This window comes from Lissotriton vulgaris, unplaced genomic scaffold (assembly GCF_964263255.1).
Source record: "Lissotriton vulgaris unplaced genomic scaffold, aLisVul1.2 SCAFFOLD_876, whole genome shotgun sequence".
NCBI lineage: Eukaryota > Metazoa > Chordata > Amphibia > Caudata > Salamandridae > Lissotriton > Lissotriton vulgaris.
Genome location: NW_028240747.1, coordinates 656308 through 681650, shown reverse-complemented (window position 1 = coordinate 681650; position 25343 = coordinate 656308). Strand labels below are relative to the sequence as shown.

Here is a 25343-nt window from a genome sequence, read left to right as displayed (position 1 = left end):
AATGAGGCCTGCACCCCTTGTGGGGCAAAAGTACAAGAGGTTGGGTTGGGCTGCATTTGGGACTGTAGACATCCTCAGCCTTAGCTAGCCTGTTCACCAACTGTTTCAGAGTAAACAGTGAAACGAAAACATTGGGGAGGACATGAACCGTGTGTAGGATTTAATTAGCCTACTGTCCTGGATGCGTGAACATGAGGCTTCAGAGGAAAGAGGCCCTCAGCCATAGCTTGCTTTCCTATGCCTTATTAACACGCCGTTGGATTGGTCAGGTGATGTCACCTCCTGTGATGTCATAAGAGACAATGAAGATTGGTTTAAAAATGCCTCAATGGCCTGTTATTGTGGCCAAAGATCACTTGATGCCATCTGCTGTGACGTCACGCAGGGCAAAAGCCAGATAATGTCTCATCCGCACTTCCTATAACTGAGGTCAAAGGCTACCACTGACTTCTGGGGCGGCATTGATGTTTATAAACATAAACAGTGTGCAAACCGAACTAGACGCAAGGTTAAATGCAGGTAAAACGCCGTATTTCAAGCCAGTAATGTTAGCTAAAGCTGTAGCCTGTGATTCATGCGAGCCTTGGCAGCGGCGTGGGACATATTAATGAAAACGAGCCCGTCCGCGTGCCAGGTGGGCCGCTACGCTCCATTACGGAAGCCGAAAGAGGCCATTATGCGCAGATGTATCCTCTGCAGTCTGATGCGCCACTCCAGAAACAAAGCTGAGAAAAAACCCGATGCAACCTTGGAGGGCTGTCAGCACCTTTCACAGAGCGCGGCTGCCCAGGATAATAAGAGCGGCTTATTCTTCTCAGAATATCTGACGAGCTGGCAGAAAGCGTCGCCTCGCGCCTTCCACGAGTGCCATGATTACAATGACAATTGTGCCCATTCTGTGCAGGCGCACGGAGGCCTACTACAAAGCATAAAGCGATGCTTATATTTGTATAATCGCATTCATTTCAGTGCGGTAGGACAGTGGTTCTGATCTGTTCTGCAAAATGAAATAGTATTAAAATTAACTAGAATTAATAAAGTATATACAAATGATGAAGCAGCATTCAAAATTGTAAAACTGTTCTATATTTGATTATGAATCACACAAAAAAATTCTACATTTGAGCATTTCTTTGGTGTATACTTGTTTTTGTATTTCTGTGTATTGTTTTGAGGTCCAAATTATAAAAATTGCTTTGGCCAGGGGTTCCCGGCTTCCAATAATGACTCAGTGGGAGGTCCCCAAATTCCAGTAATGATTCAGTGGGGGTCCACAGAAGTCAAAAGGTCGAGAACCGCTGCAATAGGGTGTTAGGTGCATCCCTGGGGTGCCTTTCTGGGTTTGGCGCTAACCTGTGCAGGAGAACACCAACATTCCTTGTACTATTCTCAGAGTGCCAATTTTGTGCTATCTGTCTTTTAACCCCTTCGCTGCGGCGGCTATTCTGCTGCAGCGCTAAGGGGCGGGGGGGCCGCGCGGTGTGCCCATGCTGGTGACGGAACTGCTCCGTCACCAGCCGCGGTCGCGCTGTGCTCATGACCGACCGGTTCCGTCACAGCCCCGCCCGCTTAATGGAACGCTCAGCGCAGGCGCGGAATCCGCTCCGCGCAGGCGTGCCGAGCAGGCCGTGACGGTACCGCTGCGTCATCAGCACAGCGCGACCGCGGCTGATGATGGAGCGGTTCCGTCACCAGCAGGGGAGGGGTTAAGGAACAGGACCAAAACACCTAAAAACTGAACACACATTTCTGAAGGGAGCACAGGGTGATGTCGGGCATGCAGTAGACCTTGGCCCTGCTGAGTGTTCCCTCTGATGCGCACAGCTGTCATTCTCAGTGTGGCAGGTGTCCCTCATAGCTTCCCTTGTTTCAATGGTTATCAACTGACAGCGGCAATCATTATCCTTTCAATGCTTAACAACTGTAGGAGTAGTCACAAAGCATTGGTAACTGTATGAGTGTTCGCAAAGCATTGGCACGTTTCCTTGAGAGTCCTAAGGTGATATCTTTCCTTTACAGTTCACTTTTCTTGAAAATCGCAAAGAGTGGCTTGCATTATTAGCATTGCGAATCACAAAGACATTTCCAAAGCCACTTTGTTGCACAATATTGTTTTGATTTTCTTAGTAACAAAGTCTGCTCTTTGTGCATAGCAGGCTTCACTACGGAGAAAAGCCTTTGATGTGTTAGGACCACTACATTTGGTGTTTTCAAATTGCACCACGTTGGGTTGTGAACCAAATTCAGTTTTCTAAGATACAAAATGCAAACACGTTTGTAGTCTTGGAGAATGTTGTTGCTGGAATATCACAAGCAAGATCAGCCTGCCGTAAGAGTGGTGGGGCTGTGGGGCAGGATGTGGGGTGACTCGACAGACGACGACGACGAGGGAAAACTAATAATTTATTTAATTTTCCCTCGTTCATCTGTCGAGTTCCCCCCCACCCACCCCACCGCTCTTACCTGCACGGGCCGCTCCTGATCACAAGAACAAGGTGTAAGAATGTAATCACAGCAAAATGCCGCCATCTTTAATGCCGCTGTTATTTTCATGTTTGGCAATTGCATTTTAGTTTAAAACTATGATCGAAATGGTTACAAGAAAGTCAGATGAGGCCATTTAAAAATGTGTTCAAAAAGTGTCCTTGTGTGAATGGCATTACATTGATCATCCATGGATCCTCGTGCTAACTTTTTAGGGTTGTGCAGATAACCGTTTTGGCGGGCTGCACTGGCTTAGTAAGGTGCTCCCTGGTACATATTAACCATAAGAGAGAAGCATACTGTTTTGTTACCATTTTAGTACAGCTGTTTTCGTACTGTGATCTTTAATGCCACCACAGATAACGGCCCAGAAAGGGCAGTGTGCTAGTATATATGGAACTGCCTATTGCCGTCATGACTGGAATCTCCTTGTCAGCTGAAAAAGTGCTGGAGCTGCCCATCAGCGGTGTTTGGATCTTAGGAAGCCTTAATTAAGGCATAACAGCTCTTCAAGCCATCAAAAGCCGTTGTACAAACTTCGCAATGTTTTTCCCCCAAAGACGTTTTTGACTAAGCCAACGTGGACAGTAGGAAAAAGGAGAGGTCTTAGCCACAAAGACAAGAACAACAAGTTTCAGAATGGCTTGATAAGATTTTGAGGGCACCTTCTTCTCGCTATAAGTTTGTGCTGGATCTTCCGTCCAAACCCTTGTCCGTTCTTCTTAACCAATGAAGACTGGTCCCTTTTGTTGCGCCATAAATCGTTGATGCACCTTAAATTTGCTCAGTGATCGTGGTGTTGTTTGACCCCTTGGTCTATTCTGCGAGATATGTGGGAGCATCACCATCTCAAGATGCATGTGAAACCATCACTCTTAACATTATAATGGCCTCCAAATTGCCCAGGAGTATCTAGGTCAATCCTTCTGCCTTCTGATTTCTGGCAAATGTTATGGTTGTATGACACAACTACGCATGCCTAAACCACGCATGCCTTAACCATGCAATCTTTACAACAACCGCATCTTTACCATGCATGCCCTTCCAATGGATTTCTCTGTAGAGGCCTGTTTGGTACAGGTTTATGCATGGTAAAGATCCCATCCCAGCCCCTGTGTCCTTAGCCTAAAATCCGCAACTCCTGTGTTCTAATTTACCCACCCTAGCCCTATTAACTACCCGACCTCCTACACTGAGCCCTAAAATGCAGCCCCAAAACACTACCCTGACCCCAGCCCCATGCCCGAGCCCTAAAACTGGCCCCCACCCGGCCCCAGCCCAACTTACCTCGCCACTTCCCTGGTCTTCCTGCAGCGATCCTTCTAATTTCTCTGCCCGCCCAATCAGACAGCTAGAACGCCGACTGCCTTAACCACGCATATGCGTGGTTAAGGAAAGCTTTGTTCAGTTTGCGGGGAAATGACACGCATGCCAAAGTCTGCGTTGTAAAGGCCGTTTCCTAAATGTTTTAAGTTGGTCCTTCTAAATGTAACCCCATTTCGAAAATGGTGTACAGATGCCTTTCCTGTCAAGCCCATAATCCTGATCTACCACTTGCCTCAGGGAGATATGTATCTATTTAGTGGTATTTGTATACAGCAAGCCTAGCTGGGAAATGGCTGGGAAATTTATTACTTACAACCCCTTTTAGGTGTACCAAACAAGGTTCTATTGGCCCTTTCTGATGGAAATCCTGTACCCCCAGTAAAATTAAATCTATTTCCTCCTGAGAGAGTTGTATTCATATAGGAAACCTTGTCTGTATTGTGTGGCATACATTTCTATTGGGAGCACCCAGACTGCATGACAAACCTAAGGGTTACTTGAAATTAGCTCCCAATTTTATGCACAAAGGGCGAACCTGCCTCCCCACTTTCACGTGGGGGGAGAAGAAAACTCTTACCTTGAACTCCCTTTCCTCTTAGTTGTCCTCTTGATTCCAAGGAATCCTCCTCTTCTTCTTTGTGAGAAGAACATTGGTTGGGTGTATCTCTACTGCAGGTAGTTGAAGTAGGGTCTGAAGTAGGTGGCACAGCCAGCGGGTGACCCTTGTATCTGCCAGCCCTGGGAGAGACCCGATCAAAGACCATCAGTGAGACGTGAGCCTTGTCCAGTGGAGTAAAGATTTGCACATAACGCCCAATCTCCTTAATAAAGTCATTGCCAAATAGAGATCCCTGGTTATTCAGTCCAACCTCAGAACCAACAAGTTCCCCTAATTTTTGTTCTAAACTCAATAGGAGTCCTTTGCACCACTCATATGACAAATCAGCATTTGCTTCCCTCAAAAACACACTGCCCTTTGGGTCCACCTGGAAACTCCCTCTGGGTCTAGAGGTTCACATGTGTTTTTTGCCACCTTAGGAGGAACCACATTCTTGGGTGTCCCAGAGCTTGCCCTGGCACCGTTGCTAGGCTCTATCTACACCACCTTTCAGGTTCCTTACGCCCTCTACTTAAAAAGATGACTATTTTAGCATCTAGGACCAGGGTTACAGACGCTCTATCTGTAATGACTGGTCTAGGCCATTCTGCCCCCATTTTTGGGTCTCTCCTACGCAGCAGGCATGCGCTGCATAGGAGACCTTTAGCCGTCCTTCAGCTCTTTTTCGAAGCAGATACTTGTGCATACGCCCTCCGGGAGCAAGCAGGGGCACGCCACAAGCACGAGTATGTGCTTTGAAAAACAGCAGACTGTGCACGCACGCACGCACACACTGGTAGTTCTACTTCCTTGTTATTAGTTGGGCCTGCTTCTGCATGCACGTTTTTCAGGGCCCTGTGAGGACATTAATTGTTTAGAGTCATCGACCCAATCGCTACGTTTTTAACATCCCTCTCGCACGTCCTTAGTCTCGTTGCCCCACCATCATGGCTTACCGGGAAACTCAAACTAAGCAAACAATGACGGCCGCACGGCTCGCCCAACTCTATGTCAATTTCTCTGCTTTTATTTTCACAACACGGGTGCTGCTCTTTAGGTTGCACCATGGCGCCAGCTTTTCCACACTTTGCACCTCATTGCTTTCCCGCCCCCGGGTGCATGCTTAACTTTGAGCATTAACAACACAGGCACCACACTTCATACTTTAGCAGGCACCCGTTTTTATATTTTAATTCTCCAACAGGGTGCTTGAAACTGGCAGCCTTTTCTCTTTAAATTGGTCTGTACTATTTTCCCCCGCTGAACTCCGACATCCAGGTTGATGCGGAGAATGGCCAACGCGCACCACCCAGCTGTAATTAATTTCCTTGAAAGACTGCTGTGGCTTCAGGTAGACGACCAGTGAGTTTGCTTGAGCTCTCCCCTGTGGCTCATTCTCAATAGCAAAGGGCAACTTTCAGTTGACTCTTCTCAGCTCTAAAATTTTCATAACACTTGATTTTCTCCTGTAATCCAATGTCTACCACGAACTTCTCGCGATGACTGCTCCGACTCTATTCACCATTGCTCAGCTTTACCTCATCTTGCAAATAAGCAGGACACGAACTCTCCTAACACCATTTGCAATACAATAGGTCTTACATTTGCGAGTTTAAGCTATAAGCATTGTAAATGACAATGCCTTTTATTTATCTGTTTTAAAAACAACACATAAATAAAAGGTATTGTCATTTACAAGGCCAATAGCCCAATCTCTCGTAAATGCGAGACCTATTGCATTGCAAATGCTTGTTGACTTAGTGGCCCTGTCAGTGGGGTTTCTGATTCTGGCCTTGATTCCACTAAAGGGGGAGGGAGGGGGGTACTCAGATGAATTTTGAGTGCTGAAACAAACCTGGGTTGCCTTCTTCTGCCATAATTACCATCTGTGGCTTGTAAACGGATTTTACTTTCTTAGACGCATTAGTAGCCTCATTTTCTGTATAATATGCATCATATCGTTTTTCAGAGTTCTGCTCCATCAAATCGTAATATGGCCTCTTGCTTGAACCTAATGTACCCATATGCCATGGGAACTTTCCGGACCTTATTTATGAGGTTATGACGTAGGAATCTTGCTGCGATGCCCTACGTCAAACCAAAAGGGCAGGAATGCGCCATATCTATGAGATGCAGTGCATTCCTGTCCTTTTCCCTGTCCTGTGTTGCAGGCCTGATTGATTTTCTGCAGGAAGATACACCTTCAATCCATTCAGGACATTTCCTCTTTCTATGTGTGCTGCAGAATGCAGCATATAGAGCATTCTCAGTATTCATCATTTGCTTGTTCTGCATTGATTTTCTTGCCCCGGAATGCACAGGTACTTGTTATCGCAGTCACCACTGAGTCACAAATATCGGTAGCCACATTTAAAAACAAGCATTTGCAATGCAATGGTCTTGGCTTTATTAAAGTTAGAGCTATTGGCATTGCAAATGGCATTTTTTTCATTTTTCATTTTTTTAATAACATAAATAAATGGTATTGTCATTTACAATGGCAATAGGTGAGCATTAGAGAGTAGTAGAGAGTATTAGCGGACACAGAGCAACACACACACACACACTCACAGAGCAACACACACACAGAGCCACACACACACACACAGAGCCACACACACACAGCAACACACACACACACACAGAGCCTCACACACACACACACAGAGCCACACACACACAGACAGAGCCACACACACACAGACAGAGCCACACACACACACACACACACACAGACAGAGCCTCACACAGACAGAGCCACACACAGACAGAGCCACACACAGACAAAGCCACACACACACAGACAGAGCCACACACACACAGACACACACAGGCAGAGCCACACACACACAGACGGAACCACACACACACACACACACACACAGACAGAGCCACACACAGACAGAGCCACACACACACAGACAGAGCCACACAGACAGAGCCACACACACACAGACAGAGCCACACACACAGACAGAGCCACACACACATAGGCAGAGCCACACACACACAGAGAGCCACACACGGAGAGACACACACAGAGAGACACACACAGAGAGACACACACACACACAAAGCCACAGAGACACACAAAGCCACAGAGACACACACACACACCCTCACCCCGGGGAGTCTCCTTATTTACAAATGGGTTATTCGAGGCCCCCACCAACTCCCAGAGCTCACCCTTTGCTTCCCTCAGTGTAGGTCAGCCACACGCCCATCTCTGCCTAGTAACGCCCCAGGGAACAGAGGCAAGAAAAAAACGATCTCAAGCAGGGAACAGAGGCAAGAAAAAAATAACGATCACAACCAGGGTAAATGCCGTGAATGGTCACCTAAAGACTGGCATAAATCATTTTCAGGCAGCAACACATCATCTATAGCCAGGATAGGGTTGGCAGGGAGAGGAAGGTGAAAAATTACATAATGCGGGGACAGAGATTTGGGGTAGGTTGGGTGAATGATGGGTTGGAGGAGGCAGTGGGTGGCGTGTAGGTTACCAGGGTAGAAACAAGGCTGAGTAGAGCCAGTCAGACATACTGCATCCAAGACATATGGGTGATCTTACCAGAGTCATTCCAGCCTGATGTATAACAGGCCTGCCTACAAATCTTTTTACTTATCAGCCTGTGGATATCTCAAAACATTTCATTGTGAGACCCTTTTTTCAGGGCACGAATTGAGGTTCATTACACTCATTACATTTGCAGCATGAGCCTGACTTAAGGCTGTCTGCACATATGAACAGTTATAAAGTACCATGATTCAGAGTGCCAACCTCGGTGGCATTCTGAGAAATATCTCAGGCCCTGGCAATTATAACACTTAACCACGGGCTTTAAAAACACCCAAAAGTAAGAGGAAACAAGAATCTGGTGCACTTCTTAAGAGCTATGAGCCATGTACTAAGACTTTCACTTGGAAAAATATATACAGACTTGTTCTTGACAAACATGGGAAATTGGAATCTGTAGTCTCCAACACAGAAGGCAACACTGCAGCTTCCAGTAGTGGACATGTTTTAAATATTACCCTTTTAGAGTATTGTTAACGTGAATTCAGGATGTACAGCAGTTCAGCACGAGGATGCTCACATCACTCACTATTCCTGGAAACTCGTTAAAACCCACCTAAGTGCTGAGTGAGATATATACGAGTATCTCCATATGCCAAACCAGAAATAAAACTGAAAAACACCAACAACCACATAGAAGAACTGGATACTGCCACCTATAAACCAGAGCCTGGCATGAGGGGTCTAACTATTTTCCAGCTCTACTCGCCTTGCAGATGACTCAGCTGTGGAATAGAGGAATGTTCGCTGGTGTGAAATTAAAAATATGGGAGAAGAATCTTATGCTTGAAACTGAGAGTCCATTGCTGTAGACAGTGGAGCTGACAAGCCCTCCTACCCTGGAAGTCCTGGGTATTGATGAGGCTCCTGCCCCACTAATAGCACAGATCTAATTCCAGAGGCACTCACCCAAGCCGCCCGAAGCTCCACTCACTCCCCCGCTCCGTGTGGCCAAAATCAATGCTGCGGTGCCCCCTAAAAATGGGCCCTAATCACATCTGGGGATGTAACTTTCATTCATTTACATTCAGTATGTACACAAACACAGGCGTGCTCTCAGGGAGAGGGGCACGCGCGGACGAAGGGGACAGGGAGAGGCCTGGGACACGGGCAGAGACGCCAAGACAGGCACAGGGAGGTAACGAGACACACCAACAGGAAGAGACAGGCAGGGAGAGGCACAGAACACAGAGAGAAATGAAGATGAAGAGACCTTAACATAGACAGATGGGACCAGGGGCGGCCTTAGGCATGTGCAATCTGTGCACCTGCACAGGGCCTCCAAACCCCAGGGGCCACCACTCCATTATATATCCTTAATATAATAATCCTCTGAGGATGGATACATATTTGCGTGGCGGCCCCTGGCAGGGATTTGGCGGCCTCCGGCTCTGTTCCACCTTCCTGAGCTCTGGGGTGCTCGGCCCCGCCCGGACCCCCTCTTCCGGAGCCCCCTACCTACGCTCCCTGCCCAGGGCCGCCATGAGCCTAGAGCCGCCCCTGACGGGATAGAGGCGCGAATACAGACACAATGATAGAAGTAGACACACCAGGAGAAAGAGACACGCGCAGACAGGGTCAGGAAGAGGCAAAGAAAACGCGGAGTTGAGGAAGTAAACATAGTAGTACAGAGACGCCAACACAGACAGGGGGACTGAGCGGCACACACACTAACATGAAAAGACACACGGAGGCACGAGCAGGAAGAGACAAAGGTCACAGGGGGATTAAGAGACATTAAACATAGGCTGATAGGAGCAGGGACGCCAACACAGACCCAGGGACAGAATGAGACACACCAGGAGGAAGAGACACAGGGAGAATAGATACAGAGATGAAGGGGTATTAAACATAGAAAGGCAGATAACATTAAGCAGATAGGGACAGAGACACGCGAAATCAGGAACACTATGACAGACAGAACGTGGAACAAAGGGAAAAAGCGAAGGAAATACATCGAATACTGGCAGACAGGGGTGGAGACACGAGCATAGGCAGGAACAGAAGGCATAAAGAAAGGTTTTATACAAACGAGAAATGGCAAAGGGTCGGTGCACTGTGTTCTGGTCCCTACATTCTGCAGTTCAAAATTACCTGACACAGTTACTGAAACGAATTTCAAGGCTGGAGAGGAACGGAGCAAGCACTCCCCATGACATTCTGTTTTCGCTGTAAGCCCCGTCCTTTTCAGACTGGGGGGGGGCGTGTGTTTTTTGTTGAGTGACGGATGACGTCACGATAGAAAGGACAGCAAAAAACACGCCCCTCAATCCGAAAGTGACAGGCCTTAAAGGAATAGAGCTTTTCTTCAATGGCTGGCCGCCGTTTAGGAAGCCAGCCAATGGAAAAGAGCTGGCTCATTTACCTCCCTACTCTAAGACTGCTGCTAGAGGAAAAACCTAGCGCATTGTTCCTCACTGAGACCTGGCTTCATGAGGGCTCTGGCCCGGATGTGGCCATCGCCCTGCCTACTACATATGCGATTCTCAGACAAGACAGAACCCGGAAAACCGGGGGTGAACTTGCAATTATTTACGATAAAACTTTCACATGTGCACTTGAGACGTTACAGATCTCTGACTGTAAATCCACACTTTTTAAACTCTGTCTGAATCCTAATTTTACGTTTTCAGGCTCCTTAATTTACCGGCCTCCTGGGAATGGTACCAAATGGGCTTCTGAATTTGCAGACCACATCACCCCTCCTTCATTGGCCTGTAAAAACTTCTCTATTATTGGAGATCTAAATCTACACTTAGAGAATCTCTCTAACACCGCCTGTGTGAACTTACTAGATGATCTGCCAGCACTAGGTATTAACCTCATTAATTCTGGACCCACCCATAAGGCTGGGCATCTGCTCGACCCTATTCTTTCAAATCTCCCAGAACTTATCTGGCAGGACAATACCCCGGTTTGCTGGTCTGATCATTATTTAATCAAATTTAATCTGAAACCACCTACCAATTCCCTCTCTCTTTCTATACCCCAGGTCTTATTTAGAAAAAATTGGAAAAAACTAGACATCTCTAAACTCAACACGGCACTTTGTACGAATGTACCTAATAAAATCCAAGATATGGAAGGCATTGCAACTGCCACTCAACAATTGCTCGCCAAGCGGCTGACTCGTGTCTGCCTACCTCAAACACTAAGAGAAACAGACACCGCCCTCCGGCCCCTTGGTTTACTGATTCCCTTAAAGAGGAAAAAATCAAATGCAAGGTACTAGAAAGATTGTGGCGCAAAGACTTTGCTCAGGACAAGAAAAAACGATATCAAATTGCCAGAAATGTATATCACACAGCATGTAAGAACGCACGCGCCGTATATGTTTCTAACACCATCACGGAAGCTGTGAATAAACCTAAAACTTTATTCAATACGGTAAAAGATCTAGCGGGAGCTCAAACCATAGCCCCGGCCCGCCCATTGAATAAAAAGCAATGTCAGGACCTCGCCCAATTCTTTTTTGATAAAATAGAGAAATTAATTACTGGAATAGATAAGAACAACGTTGACACTACCATTAAACAAGATATGGAGAACACTCCCACTGTTAATCAAACCCTACTAAATTGGCCGCCTATAACAACTGATACCCTTCAATCCATCATGAAGTCTATTAAATCCGGTTCTCCGCAGGATCCTATTCCTATGAATATCATGAAAGAGCTAAACTCCTCCTCCCTTAAAATCATTGTTGATACCTTAAATTCATCCTTGGAGCTCCCCGAAGTACCCAGTCTATGGAAACATGCTATAGTAACCCCTCTTCTGAAAAAACCAACAGCAGACCCCGATATATTAGCTAATTATAGACCCATCTCCCTTCTCCCAGCCTTTTCTAAATGTCTGGAGAAACATGTACATTCTGCCCTTACCACATTTGCTGAAGAAAATTCCCTTCTTCATCCAACCCAATCGGGCTTCCGAGCGGGCTTCTCTACAGAAACCGCTCTGTTGGGAGTCTCTGAGACTCTCCGGAAACACCTTGACGATGGTCAAACGGTTGCGCTTATTCTACTAGACTTAAGCGCAGCCTTTGATACTGTGTCACACAAAAAGCTGCTCATCATGCTAGAAAATAATGGAATTCAAGGCAATGCCTTGAAATGGATCAAATCCTTCCTGGACCAACGGACCTTCCAGATAGCTTCATCTATGGCATGCTCTGAATCATTCAATTCCCCGCATGGAGTACCACAGGGATCAATTTTGAGCCCTCTTTTCTTTAATCTGTACTTAAGACCCCTGGCGGATTTAGCCGAAAAATCTGGGCTGACCTTCATGACGTATGCGGATGATTCCCAGATTATCTTCAGGCTATCAGAATCCCACCCATCATCTCCGTCTCTGCTCAAACAAGGTCTCCAGAACATCTCCAACTGGATGAATGTGAACCAGCTGAAATTAAACGGAGACAAGACAGAGATTCTTTTAATGGGTAAACAACCCGACCTATGGAATGCCTCACATTGGCCTTCCCAGATAGGAAATCTTCCAACACCAGTTTCTCATGCTAGGAATCTGGGGGTAATCCTGGACAACTCGTTGTCCATGAAGCAACAGGTCAGCAAAGTGGTTGGACTCTGCTTCACCATCCTGAGATGGCTCAAAAAGATATTATGGATGCTGCCCATCTCTATGCAGAAAACAGTAGTCAATGCCTTACTTACATCCCGGCTTGACTACGGGAACATCTTATATCTAGGCACCAACAAAGGAACAATAAAGAGACTTCAGATGATACAAAATGCGGTTGCCCGGATTCTCTGTCAAATACCCAAAAATACCCATGTGACCCCCCACTTGCGCAAACTTCACTGGCTTAGAGTGGAAAACCGCATCAGATTTAAGACCTTAAACTATATGTTTAAAATAAAAGCAGGCACTGCACCCAATTACCTTCGGGCATTAGTGCACCCCTACATCCCTAAAAGAAACTTACGGTCACTCTCAGCAGCAACATACTGTGTGCCCAGATTCAAGCTTTCCAGAATGGGAGGGAGATCTTTTGCCCATCAGGGTCCTTCTATGTGGAGCACCTTACCTATCCACATAAGCAAAGAAGAGAGTTACTCTAAGTTCAGGAAAGAAATAAAAACCTGGTTGTTTGATCAATAATTCTGAATGACCTATGACGTTCCACTCTCACTGCATTTCTGTGTCTCTTGGCGCCGGGAAACCCTATTTGGGTAGCTGTTGCTGTCACGCTATCTCTGTGACCAGGAATCCCGCTATCTGCACCTCTGAGAACGGCTGCACCCGCCCGCCAGTCTCCAGCTGCCCGGCCGCTCGTAATACCACCAAGAGCGGAGGCGCCAGGAGGAGACCGGCGAGGGGCTTCACTGCAAGAACCAGAAGCCCTTGCAAGGTACAGCGACGTCACCGTGCGCCAGGCGGCGCTTTAAATCACCATCAAACCTATCAAGTGGGCGATCCCGTGTGGAACTGCTTTGTTGCCCCAGTTGCTGTCACGCTATCTCTGTGACCAGGAATCCCGCTATCTGCACCTCTGAGAACGGCTGCACCTGCCCGCCAGTCTCCAGCTGCCCGACCGCTCGTAATACCACCAAGAGCGGAGGCGCCAGGAGGAGACCGGCGAGGGGCTTCACTGCAAGAACCAGAAGCCCTTGCAAGGTACAGCGACGTCACCGTGCGCCAGGCGGCGCTTTAAATCACCATCAAACCCGTCTCGCGGGACGCGAGCGGGACGCTGGGCGAAGCCTGGGCCAAGGGTGGGCCCGTCCTAGCCCGTCATAGACCGGAGGAGACCGGACCGGCCGCACCCCCCTGACATCTGTAAGGTAAACTACTTGAGTAATAGTACTAAATATTCCCACTGAGTGCATAACATTAACTCACGAAGCATAACGCAGTGGAAAGTCAGATAATCCATTCTACTTGGCCAAGAGACACACTATGTCAACAAGAGGTTCAAGAAGCAAAACCTTAAAGAAAAATATGGCGACCACAGTTGGCCCCATTGAACAGTTTCTACATAAAGTAAATGAAACTATTGACCAAACAGTGCTAATGATTGACCGTCGTGTCTCTTTTGAACTCGATCAAGCACGACGTTCATCCATGGGTGTCTTGGCACAGGCCCAAACTCCAAACGCTGCTCTACAAAATAAGTCAACCTCTGAGACAAATGTTGAAATACATGCACTACCTAATACAGTTGACCTTTCAGTAGCCTCGCAATTGTCCAATTCACAGTCTTCTCAGGACCTCGAACAGACTCCTGATATTTTTGCCACTATACAATCAATACAAACTGATTCAACACAAACGGAGCTAACACAATCTGACCCTAGAGGCATCAGGGAAGGAGCTATTCCCAAAACTCAGACCCTACCCGGATTATGCTCTTCGAGTCCATCAACTACAACTCTCATCATCCCTGACTCTGAATCATCTTCAAAGGTTTTAAACTTACAGAATACTCTCAAAATAGATTACCCTAATAACTTTACGTCTGATGTACTCATAATTGAAGATCACCTGAACAGACCTAATACAAAACAACCTCGACAAGACAAGTCGGCTCAAAATTCAACAAAAACCACAAGTAATCTAAAGGCAGAATCTTTCCTACTGAAAGAAATATTGGGAATAATTAAACACCAGCTTCATCCCATACAAAAAAGCCTTGAAATAATAGAAAAGCAAATGGCCATATTGATAGCCACAGTAAACACAACTTCCAACTCAAAGAAAAAAGACCTTCTAACTTTATCAGATCTCACCATTAACTCTAGTAAAACGAACGCCATCAATACTCAGAAACAGGGAGTGAACAATCCTGCTACCATTAAACCCACAACCAACATAAACACAAATATAAGCGAACGCAAAGGAACATTAACTAAACAAACTGCTCCCTTGAAACCCAAGCCTAACCAGGAAAAGGCAAAAACGACTACAGTCCCACAAAATCAACCACTTTCAAATCAGATTTCGGAAAAAATAGCACCAGCAACTACCCTCACTATTCCACCTGCATCAAATACTCCTCGACAAGATCTACCGCAGAGAACAAATACCAAACCAGAGCGAACAAATAAAAGATGGCCCAAAGTAGTAAATCTCCCGCCGGAAGCTGCACCCTTTGTTGCTATATTAACAGGAGTCCCAGAACTAAGTAAAGACACAGACGAACCTACCTGGTCTTTACTAAACAAAGCACGCTATTGGCTAAACATCAACAGGCCCAACCACCCAAACACCATCACTAGAATCACCACAGTCAGAAGGGTGTCTTGGATAGGTCACCAGCCAAAAACAATTCATGGTGACTGTATAATAGTTAACTTTGAAAATCCACGAGCAGTGGACTACATCTGTTCGTGGGACAGCCCAGAAGAGAACAATGGTATTAATGTCAAACGCTTGTCGTTCTTCTATCCTCGACAAACTAACCGTTACGAGGACCCTAGTTGGCCATCAAACTGGTCATGGAGCCAACCCGACCAAGGTCCAAGAAACTGGAATCAGGGTGACAGAGGGCAGGGCAATCACCAAAGGTTCCAGCCGCAGGGAGAATGGGGATACGACCATAGAGAACAAGGTGGTTGGAACAACTACGGTAGAAGGACGTACCAACATCAGTACAGGGAACCCTGGACCGGAATCCCAACCTTCAATCATTACAGCTGTTTGGACATGGTCGACTGACCACTATCACACCGTGTCACATCAAATTTTTCCCACAGTCCCAGACTTCAATTTTCCCCCTCACCAATCAAATCGAAGAGTAAGTCGTTTGACAAGGTTTATAGCCCTCAACAATATAAAAAAGATGATCCTACCTTAGAAATTACAACTCAAAATGAAAGTAATCAGACCAACGATCGTCTCCATCAAAGTAAATCTGTCCTTAGACTGCACCCCACGCTTCACCCCTCCACGGACATAGCAGTCGAGGTAACTTCGAACACAGATCATCCAAATTTGATTCCAGAAGTAGAGCAACCTGACCCGCCGTCTCAACCCGCCAATTCCAACACAGAAATTGGGAGGAAAATGCTATTCTGGAATGTGGCGGGTTTGGCAACCAAGTATCTAGAAAAAACCTTTTTAGATCTGGTTCACACAAATGACTTAGTCTGCCTCCAGGAGACATGGCTGAACGATCCAATTCATCTGGTGGGATTCAGAACCTACTTCTCCCAAGCAACAAAATCACTCTTTGGGAGAAGTAAAGGGGGCTTAATCACATACATCTCTAATCTCTGGCCCTGTCAGGACTTAACGCCAATAGTACTCCACCAGAATTATCAGATTATTGATATAAAGTTATCACAACAAGTCATCTATACCATAATAAATTTCTACAACAATATGACCCTGCTGGAATTTACTAAAGCTCTAAGTGAAATTAGTGCTGCAACAAGTGAATTAAAAATCAAACACGCCAAGGTCTCCCACTCCATAATTTGGGGCGGAGATTTCAATCTTCACATTTGTAGCAAAAGCGACGCCCCAACATGTGGGATTACTGATGAACAAGACAACCCTATTACCCATTTTTCCCATACAGAGGAAGGAAACATCATGCAGGCTATCATGTCTGAGTTAGACATAGGGTTTGCAAATCTGCTAATGATGCCAACCACTCAATTTAAACCAACATTCCATGGAAGAGGCGCCCAGACACTAATCGATTTCATCCTAATCTCCATTAATAGCGCTACAAACATAAAGCATTTTGCAGTGGATAATAATGCACTTAGTGATCACCACCCACTCAGACTAATCTACTTAGAGCCTAACCATCATAAAATGCCAACTAAGGTTCACACTGACCTCTTACAACAAGAAAACCTCACATTAAACAGACTGAACGGTTTCACCCTCAAATGGGGCAACCTAGATCAAGACTCTACCTGCGCAAGTATAATCAAAAAATGCAGGACTCACATTGACAATTGTCTAAATCCTCAGGCCACTCCAACGGAAATCTTGACTAATTACAACGAGATAGTGAAAACCATCGGTACAGAACTAACTAAACCTAGGAAAAAAAACAACATTCTAAGAAAAGGATGGTTTAACACTCAGTGCACTAAAACCTACTCAGCATTAAAGAAAGCCTTAGCAATGAAAGATCGTAACAGAGAAGAGATTGTGCATCTAAGGAAAGCATACAAGTTCTCACTCAGGCAGAGAAAAATAGAGATACAGAGCAATCTCTGGACCCAACTTTTAAATAGCAGTACACAAAAGGACAATGTAGCCTTCTGGAAAATTGTAAAAACGCCATTTTTAAATGGAAACAATGACGGTCCTTCGCTGGATGTTGCAATAAACGCTGAGGACTGGGTGCAACACTTCTCAGGGGTCTTTAGTAAGGATAAATCGGGAGACTCGGTCCCTACTTCCCAGCTCCTCCCTCCGGTGATTTACCCGATAGAAATTCACTTCACTATGAACGAAGTAACAAAAGCAATAACGTCTGCAAAAAATGGCAAAGCTCCAGGACCGGACTCAGTCCCAATGGACCTCTACAAATCAATCCCTGATCTCTGGTCCCCTCTTTTAACCAGGGTTTTGAATGCAGCCAAGGAAGTCAGCCTTCCGAACTCCTGGTCTACATCGATCCTGGTCCCCATATTTAAGAAAGGTAATAGAGACTCTCCAACTTGCTACCGTCCCATCTCCCTCCTGGATTCGGTCGGAAAGATGGCAGGGAGGATACTACTAGACCGTCTCCAGGAGTGGACATTAGAACATGGGGCATTATCAGATCTTCAGTACGGGTTTAGGTCAGGACTAAGCACAGTGGACCAAGTTCTGAACTTAACACTACTGGCTGGAAAATACACTTTGGCAAAAAAATCAACTCTACATATGGTCTACGTTGACCTTACGGCAGCGTTCGACTGCGTAGAACATTCAAAACTTTGGTTAATAATGCTGCAAATGGGGATCGAGCCTGCCATTATAGATTTCCTGCGCGAGTTATACTCCGGAGCCACAGGAAAGGTCCGATATGGATTGGAGGGCCAACTTACAGACAGCTTCCCAGTAGAGAAGGGGGTCAGGCAAGGGTGTGTACTGGCCCCCTTCCTATTTACGCTCTATACGAATGGACTCGAAGCGGCTATGCTACAGGGCGTACAGGACATGCCAGAAGTGGGTCGGCGACCGATCCCAGCATTGTTATACGCAGACGATGCGGTAATCCTCGCGCGAACCCCAATCCAGTTACAAAAAGCACTTAACAACTACTGTACTTTTATGGCAAGTCTCAACCTAAAAGTCAACATAAAAAAAACCTTCGTGATGCACGCCGGTACCAAAAGGAAAAAAGTAAAGTCAATACTTGTGGATAAAATCCCTCTTGAAAGAACTAAAACTTACTCATACCTCGGCATCCTCATTGACGAAGAGTTTAACTGGAAACAAGCAATCACTTCTCGCAAGCTGTCTCTCACAAGAACAATTGGTGCTCTAAAAGCATTCTCCCTCCGTCTAGGAAAAAAACCTATAATGGAGATGTTAAAAATTTATAACGCAAAATGCATTAGCACGGCCATTTTCGGTGCAGGAGTTTGGGGAACAGCTAACGCTGAACAAATACAGAAAATTGAAAATCTCTTTTTAAAATTTCTATTAGCAATCCCGAAAACCACAACTACTTTCGGCTGTCACCTGGAACTTGGACTGGACTATGTTTCAGATCTGATCAAGATTCAACCCATTATGCTGTGGCGCAGAATATGGGCAACAGATGAATGCCACCTTACAAGAGCAATCATCGAGGACTGTATGAAATTAGACTGTATGAATAAGATAAAGTGGCTAAGCTATGTAAAATCCTTCCTTGCGGATATCGGCCTCTTGAGATTCTTTGAAGACCCACAGTCAGTAACGGACATAGCAAAGAAAGACTTAAAAAAGCTATGCCTGTCTCATCTAACTCAACTGCGATTGATGTCCGAAATAGGAAAGCCATCAGTTCAACACTGCCTTACGATACAACTGATTCCATCTATTCAACCGTATCTCCAGTATGACCTGACGCAATTCGAAAAGCTTCTCCTCACCCGATTCAGGTTCAATCTCTTTCATATCATGGTTTTATTTCCAACACAGAATATATGGACCCCTAACATGACACCGTGTCCATGTGACTCTATTTCAAGTCAGTCCACGATACATGTTCTCTTTTTTTGCAGATTTTACACGCCATTTCGCAAAAGGTGGATTATACCAATTTTAAAAGTCATGAAGATCCGTAGATGCCGACCAGCGTACCTGGCGCTGCAGTTTTTGGAAAACACCTTAGCAACGAAATCTGTCGTACACTATCTAAAACTATGCCTCAGGCATCGCACGAACTTATGAAAAACATAGAGCTGCATCAAATACGGACCTTAAAGACAGAATAGTGCTCTCTGTGAGAGATTAATTTTTAACACATCTTGATTCTAATGTTATTAATAATTTGTTCTTCTTTTTATTGTGTATATTTGTACTTTTATGGCTTTCACCACGAAAACCGAATAAAGTTCTTTTTGAATTTTGAATTTGAATTTGAATTTGAATTTGGGTAGCTGTTGCGCCTTACAAGTTTATAAAATAAATAAAATAAATAAGACATAATTTCTCGCCCAGCGAGACTGCACAAGCACAGCCTACGCAGGCCGAGACCTAAAAAGGAGTATACTACCTTATATATAGAATTGGCTACAGAGTTATCAAAAAAAAACACACAGGTTTCTTTTGAATACCGCCTGCTCCTGTGTTTCTTTGCTACTAAGTGTTCAAGCATACATGGTGCGAGACCTCAAGGCCACCAACAGTAGAACAAATCACTTGCCAAGCAAACTGAGATTTAAACGCACTGTGCTTGCCTCAAAAATATAGTCTGAACAAAATGACGAATAAACAAATGCCCAAAGTGTGCTAAATCCAAACGAATAGTACTCAGGTACGACATGCAAGAAAAAAGGATGTGGGTTATGGACTGCCCCATCTATAATGTTTTGTGAATTTCCTCTCTTTTGTCATTTTCTGCGCAGGGGAGCAGATTGTGGGAAATGTAGTGTACTTTAAAATTGCTAAATGAAAAAACTGCAGGAAGAAAACAGCGTAATATGTGCTTTATGTTTTGTAATAATATTAGGGTTGTGGCCATATTTATTCAGCTGAAGTAATGGGGTGATTCAATAGTTTCTAGGTCGCCATAACAAATCACAATAGGGGAGTGGACTCACTGCCTTTCAATGTGTGTCCATAATCTCTCCTGTGACATTGTTTCAAAGGTAAATCTAATATTCAATCACAGCAATGAAAAAATATAACAGCCTGAATCTGCTCTCTTTCAACACAACAGAAGCTTTTGTTCATAATATCCCTTCTATTAGATGGGATCATATGATGCCTCTGCCCTACCCAGTTCACTAATAGTCATGAGCCGGGTGTGTGTGCGCTGTAGTAAAGTGGCTTAGCGGGCTTCATCTATACACAAACTGCAGTGTGTTTCTATCACAGCACTAATTTAATTGTACGATTATACTGTTTGTACTGATATTAACTAAATATGTGCCTCACCTGAATTCTATGGGGAACATCTATGCGTCCTTCCCAGCACAGCTGAGGGCTTAGGACCACGAATAAGGTATGGAGCTATAAAGAATCCCTGTAAATTAATATTCATGATCTGGCCTTCTATTGCACTGTTGCCAAGTGGCTTGGCGTTTCCAAACAAAGGGCCTCATTTACAATATTTTAATGCACAAGGGCGCAGCCAGCCTTCCTGCTGCGCTGCAGTGCGCCAAAATTAAAGGGAAGAAATGCGCCGTTTCTGTAAGATGCAGCACATTCCTGTCCTTCTCCCCTGCGCGGGGCACACAAACAGCAGCGGTGCGCCGGCACAGACACCCTTGCGTCACGAGTGCCTGCGCTGGGGGGATGATTGTTTTTGTGCTGGAATGCGCACCTTAGTGCTCGCAGTAAATGTAGGTACCTAGCTCCAATGCAGGCACCCTTGCACCATTGTACATGGGTGTCTGCTTTGAGGGGAAGATTGTTCATAAACAATCACAAATGACGTTTTGTGGTGGCCACGCGTCATTTTTTTTTAATGATTGTTTATGTGCAGGAAGGGACACCTTTCTGCACATAAACAATCAATTGGGTGTTGCTGTTTCTGAGTGCAGCACAATGCAGCACATATAGAAACAGCAAGAACAAGGAGAAATAAAGCATTTCTCCTCATTTCGCCATGTTAAGATCAGGTTTTCCCTGGCCTTAATTTTGACGCTGCCTCATATTTACACCACCCTTGTAAATAGGGGGCAGCATCAAAATCAGTGTGTGTTGCGGCGGAACGACTACTGCGGTACAAAAGGGGGTGGTGATGGACGGAGCATCTGAACCAATCAAACACTCACACCCAGTCAACAGATCTGGGTTTAATCCATCACCGTTCTTTAGCTGTAACACCCATTGCACGTCCCTTTCACGCTAAGTGTAACGTGAAAGGAGGCCTTATTGACCAGGCGGCGTTAAGCCATGCAACGCTGCTTTGTGAATAAGGCGAAACCCCTATCATAACAGAAATGTCGGAAAAAGTTACGTTCCTGTGGCGATAGGGGCTTGTAAATATGCTCCTGTGTATCATTGGTTCAGTAATTTCTGATTGTTATGGAATATCAAGCTGTGTAGGAAAAGATATCTTCTAAACAGGTGTTCCATTTTTCCCACTTTTGCGTTCAGTTGTATCAACATTAAATCCACTTTGCTTGATTAAATCTGCATACCCTTCCTCTGTCAGCTTTCAATTTGAATAAGGCATGTCACTATTCACTTTTTAGATACCCCCCTTTGCATCCCAAATTGAATTTGCATGTTTTCCTTATTGACCTACTTACAAAACACTGCTCTTAATCTTTCTTAATTTCTGGCTTAACACCTTTCTTCCTCTGCTTATTTCTCTTCCAGTCCTCCAGAAAGTTTTTCCCTATAACATTTTTTGGATCCATCACATGGATAGCAATATTCTCTTATTTAATGGTCTGGTGGGCTCATCAGGTAAGACAACGAGTAGATTGTTAGTTTATCAGTTACTCCTATCAGTTTGTTCTGTGCTAAGTACCTGTCATCTGCCACTGTGTTGAAGTTATGCCACAAATAGTCTCGGCTCTACGAGTTACCGATCAACGTTTGCGTGGTGGCATCCTACCATCTATCGGTCCTTTTAGGTACTGCATAAAGTTACAAGCTGAGATAGGTTTTAGACACAAATTAATGATTGCACCCTATCAAAAATATAGTTTTAGCTGACTGACCAAGCTTGCAGGGCATGGCAGGGCAGCTCATTCGCCATGACGAAAGCAGCGAAAATACTGCAAGTTAGAGTTAATACTGTCTGCTCCATCCAGCATTGTGCAACGTACAAAAATGTTGAACATAAGGATGTTGTCCCATGTTGATTCGTGGTGCAAGCTTTATGTAAAGTAGCCCAGCTTGTTTACTTTTGCAATCTAAAATCGTTAAAAGGCATTGGATTCTCAAATGTATTTTTGTGGACTCTTTCTTTCACTGGAGTCTGTTTATTACTAACATAAAGCCGATGGGCCTCATTTATGAGAAATGACGCATCGCTGCGTGAAAGCAGCGATGCGTCACTTCTCAGTGCGCACTCCTTGCATCATGATTGATGTGTCATATTTATAATATGACGCATCATGTCGCAAGGAGTTACAGATACGTCAATATTTCTGACGTATCTGTAGGCGCAAAAGTGATGCATTGCTGGAGTGTGTCACAAAAGTGACACAAATCCAGCATTGTGTACTTTCACATGGGCAAGTCCCATGTTGTTAGTGCCTGCATCAGTCTTACGCCTGCCATGAAGCAGGCGTAAGATTTTGACGCATTAGCGGCCAAGAAATGGCACAGTGAAATCTTATAGATTTCACTGCGTCACTTCAATGACCCTTTCTTGCGTCAAAACTCCCACCCTTGCATACATTATACCTGGCGCAGGTATAATATGGTGCAGGGGTTTACAAAGTGACGCATCTACCTAGATGTGTCAGTTTGTGAATATGGCGCAACAAGGCACATTTTTTACGCCACTGGTGCGTCACAAAAAGTGAAGCACCGGCGGCGTAAAAGTGAGGCACAGCCTCATAGATGAGGCCCGATGTGTTTGCCGTGTATGTGCCGCGTATGAATCAAATACGGATTGCTAGCTCAGCATTCCGAAATTGAGGAGGAGGATAGTCATTTCCTGTTTTTCTGATGCCGGTGAAGCAGCTGTCATTCACCAAACTTCCTAAAATGTTTTAGACAATGCATTAGAGGTTTGCAATATCCCCAGAGCTATATGTTGAATTACTGTTCTCAGCCTCAAGCCATGGTGCATTTACGTGACTTCCGTTTTCTTTTTTTGTGTTCGACAGGTAGGCGAGACTATCGGAATCACAGAAGAGATAATGGGGTTGACCATTTTAGCTGCCGGCACCTCCATCCCGGACCTGATCACCAGTGTTATTGTAGCCCGGAAAGGGCTGGGAGACATGGCTGTGTCCAGTTCAGTTGGAAGCAACATTTTCGACATTACAGTGGGGTAAGTAGAAACTGAAGAGAGACTCTTCACAAGAAGGCCATGCTCACGCCATTCGTGATCAAGATGGTGGTCACCTTAGACTCCAATGTAAGATATAGCCTTGCTCAAAACAAACCAGAGGGCTTCATTTAGTGTTGGGTTGTAACTAAAACTCCTCATTCTTTGGCAAAAGTTGAATCATAAGTAGAAATATTGGTATTGCAGTGGTAATAGAGCTAGGGTGTTTGGATTGTGGGGAAAAGCCTCGTACCTGTACCACCTCATTTCCGGTTCGAGTCTCGGCGTCGGCTCAACATCCTGTGATTCTGGGCAAATCCAGTAATCTCTTAGTGCCTACCATGGATGAATGTGTCCCAAACTGGTGCTCATGAAAAGCTCTGGTATTGATGATTAAGTGTCGGTGCTAAGCACCAGAAACCACCGGCTCAAATTAAACACTGCATACTCCACTGACTATGCCACTCAGAGGCACACTGGGCTCTCAGTACAGTAATTAACTGAATCGTAAACAGTTACCACTTACCAACAGGATTAGACTGTAACTAGTAAACACTTTCAGAACTGTATACATATGTAAAACACAACTGTTCATTTGCAGCTTACACATTAGGAAGACTATCGCCTCCCACAAGACCAATGTATAGTGTAGACACTCTCTGTGAATCCTTATGGTAACAAGCATATTTCCCTTCCTGAATTGGAAAGTGCGTCACTAAACTCCTGTCTGTACAACCATACCGTCCCATGCCTGTGATGGGTGAGCGCCTATACTGTGGTGGAAGGTGTAGTCTTGTGTGGGTGGGCGTTATTTACTCATCCTCAATAATGATAGAAGCCCCGTGCAGAAGTGGTCTGACTATGGTGCAAGGACAGGCGATGAGATGTTGGTTCATTTTGCTGGGTGAGGTGGACGATTGTACCTGGTGGTAGAGGAGTCAGTCTATGAAATGGTTCTGAACTGCAGCAGGTAAGGGCTGAGGAGACCTGAAAATAGAGAACGGATTCTTTACCACATGTACTGCTTCAGCATTAAAAGGAAACCTCCAACTATTTTTGTTTTCAATTGGAACCCCTCTGCCTCCTACCAATCTTTCCCTTTATCCCTCTTCCTGTTTCACCGCCTGATACCTCGGTAAACAGTGCAGCATCCCGATGGCTAGGACCAGCCACGTTTAACTCAATTCTTCTTTCCCAAATTGCACGATGTGGGGTTATAAGGGTGTGACTGCCTTTCTCTCAAGTGGGGGGATACATTTGTTAGGTCTGGGTTTGAAAGAACAGCTGCCAAACAGACCTTTTACTTACAATATACAGAGTGTGGTGTGTGTCTGCCCCATACACCCACTGAACCTTCTTTGAACCGCCTCTTTTAGTCATTGGCTTGAGACTTTGTCAATCACCCCTTGGCTCATCCCAGTGGAGTATACATCTTTCACCTTATGCTATTGGTGGCTTGGGTGTTCCTTTCCACCACTCCAGTGCTTGTATAGAACCAATGAGGTACTACTTTATAACTGTAGCTGTGTCTATCTGCTCTTGCTGGCTCTCTCACCTGTGTCTCACTAATGTATTAAAACTACATGTGTTGGCACATTAAACCCAGACCTGTTGGCTTTGCCAGTTATTGTTCTTGACAGGAACTTCTCCTGAATGCATCTATCAGGTAATGGAGCATTGCACTAGCTTCTCTGCGTTGCGGGGGAGTGGCACTAGCACCTCCTCCCCAGTCACTAGTCTAAGGTAGCAGTGGCGGCTAAGAAGTGACA

The 25343-nt window shown here is 45.2% G+C and overlaps 1 protein-coding gene across 1 annotated transcript in view; it reads left to right on the top strand.

The window, feature by feature from the left end:
• LOC147672885 (sodium/potassium/calcium exchanger 2-like) overlaps positions 1–25343 on the top strand; it is a gene marked incomplete at its 5' end in the record, with an annotated part of 177280 nt that overhangs the window by 147389 nt on the left and 4548 nt on the right. The window contains 2 exons of the mRNA XM_086947951.1: positions 21945–22034; positions 23411–23577. Coding sequence (XP_086804077.1) covers positions 21945–22034; positions 23411–23577 — 257 coding nt within the window. The remainder of the gene's footprint in view (positions 1–21944; positions 22035–23410; positions 23578–25343) is intronic.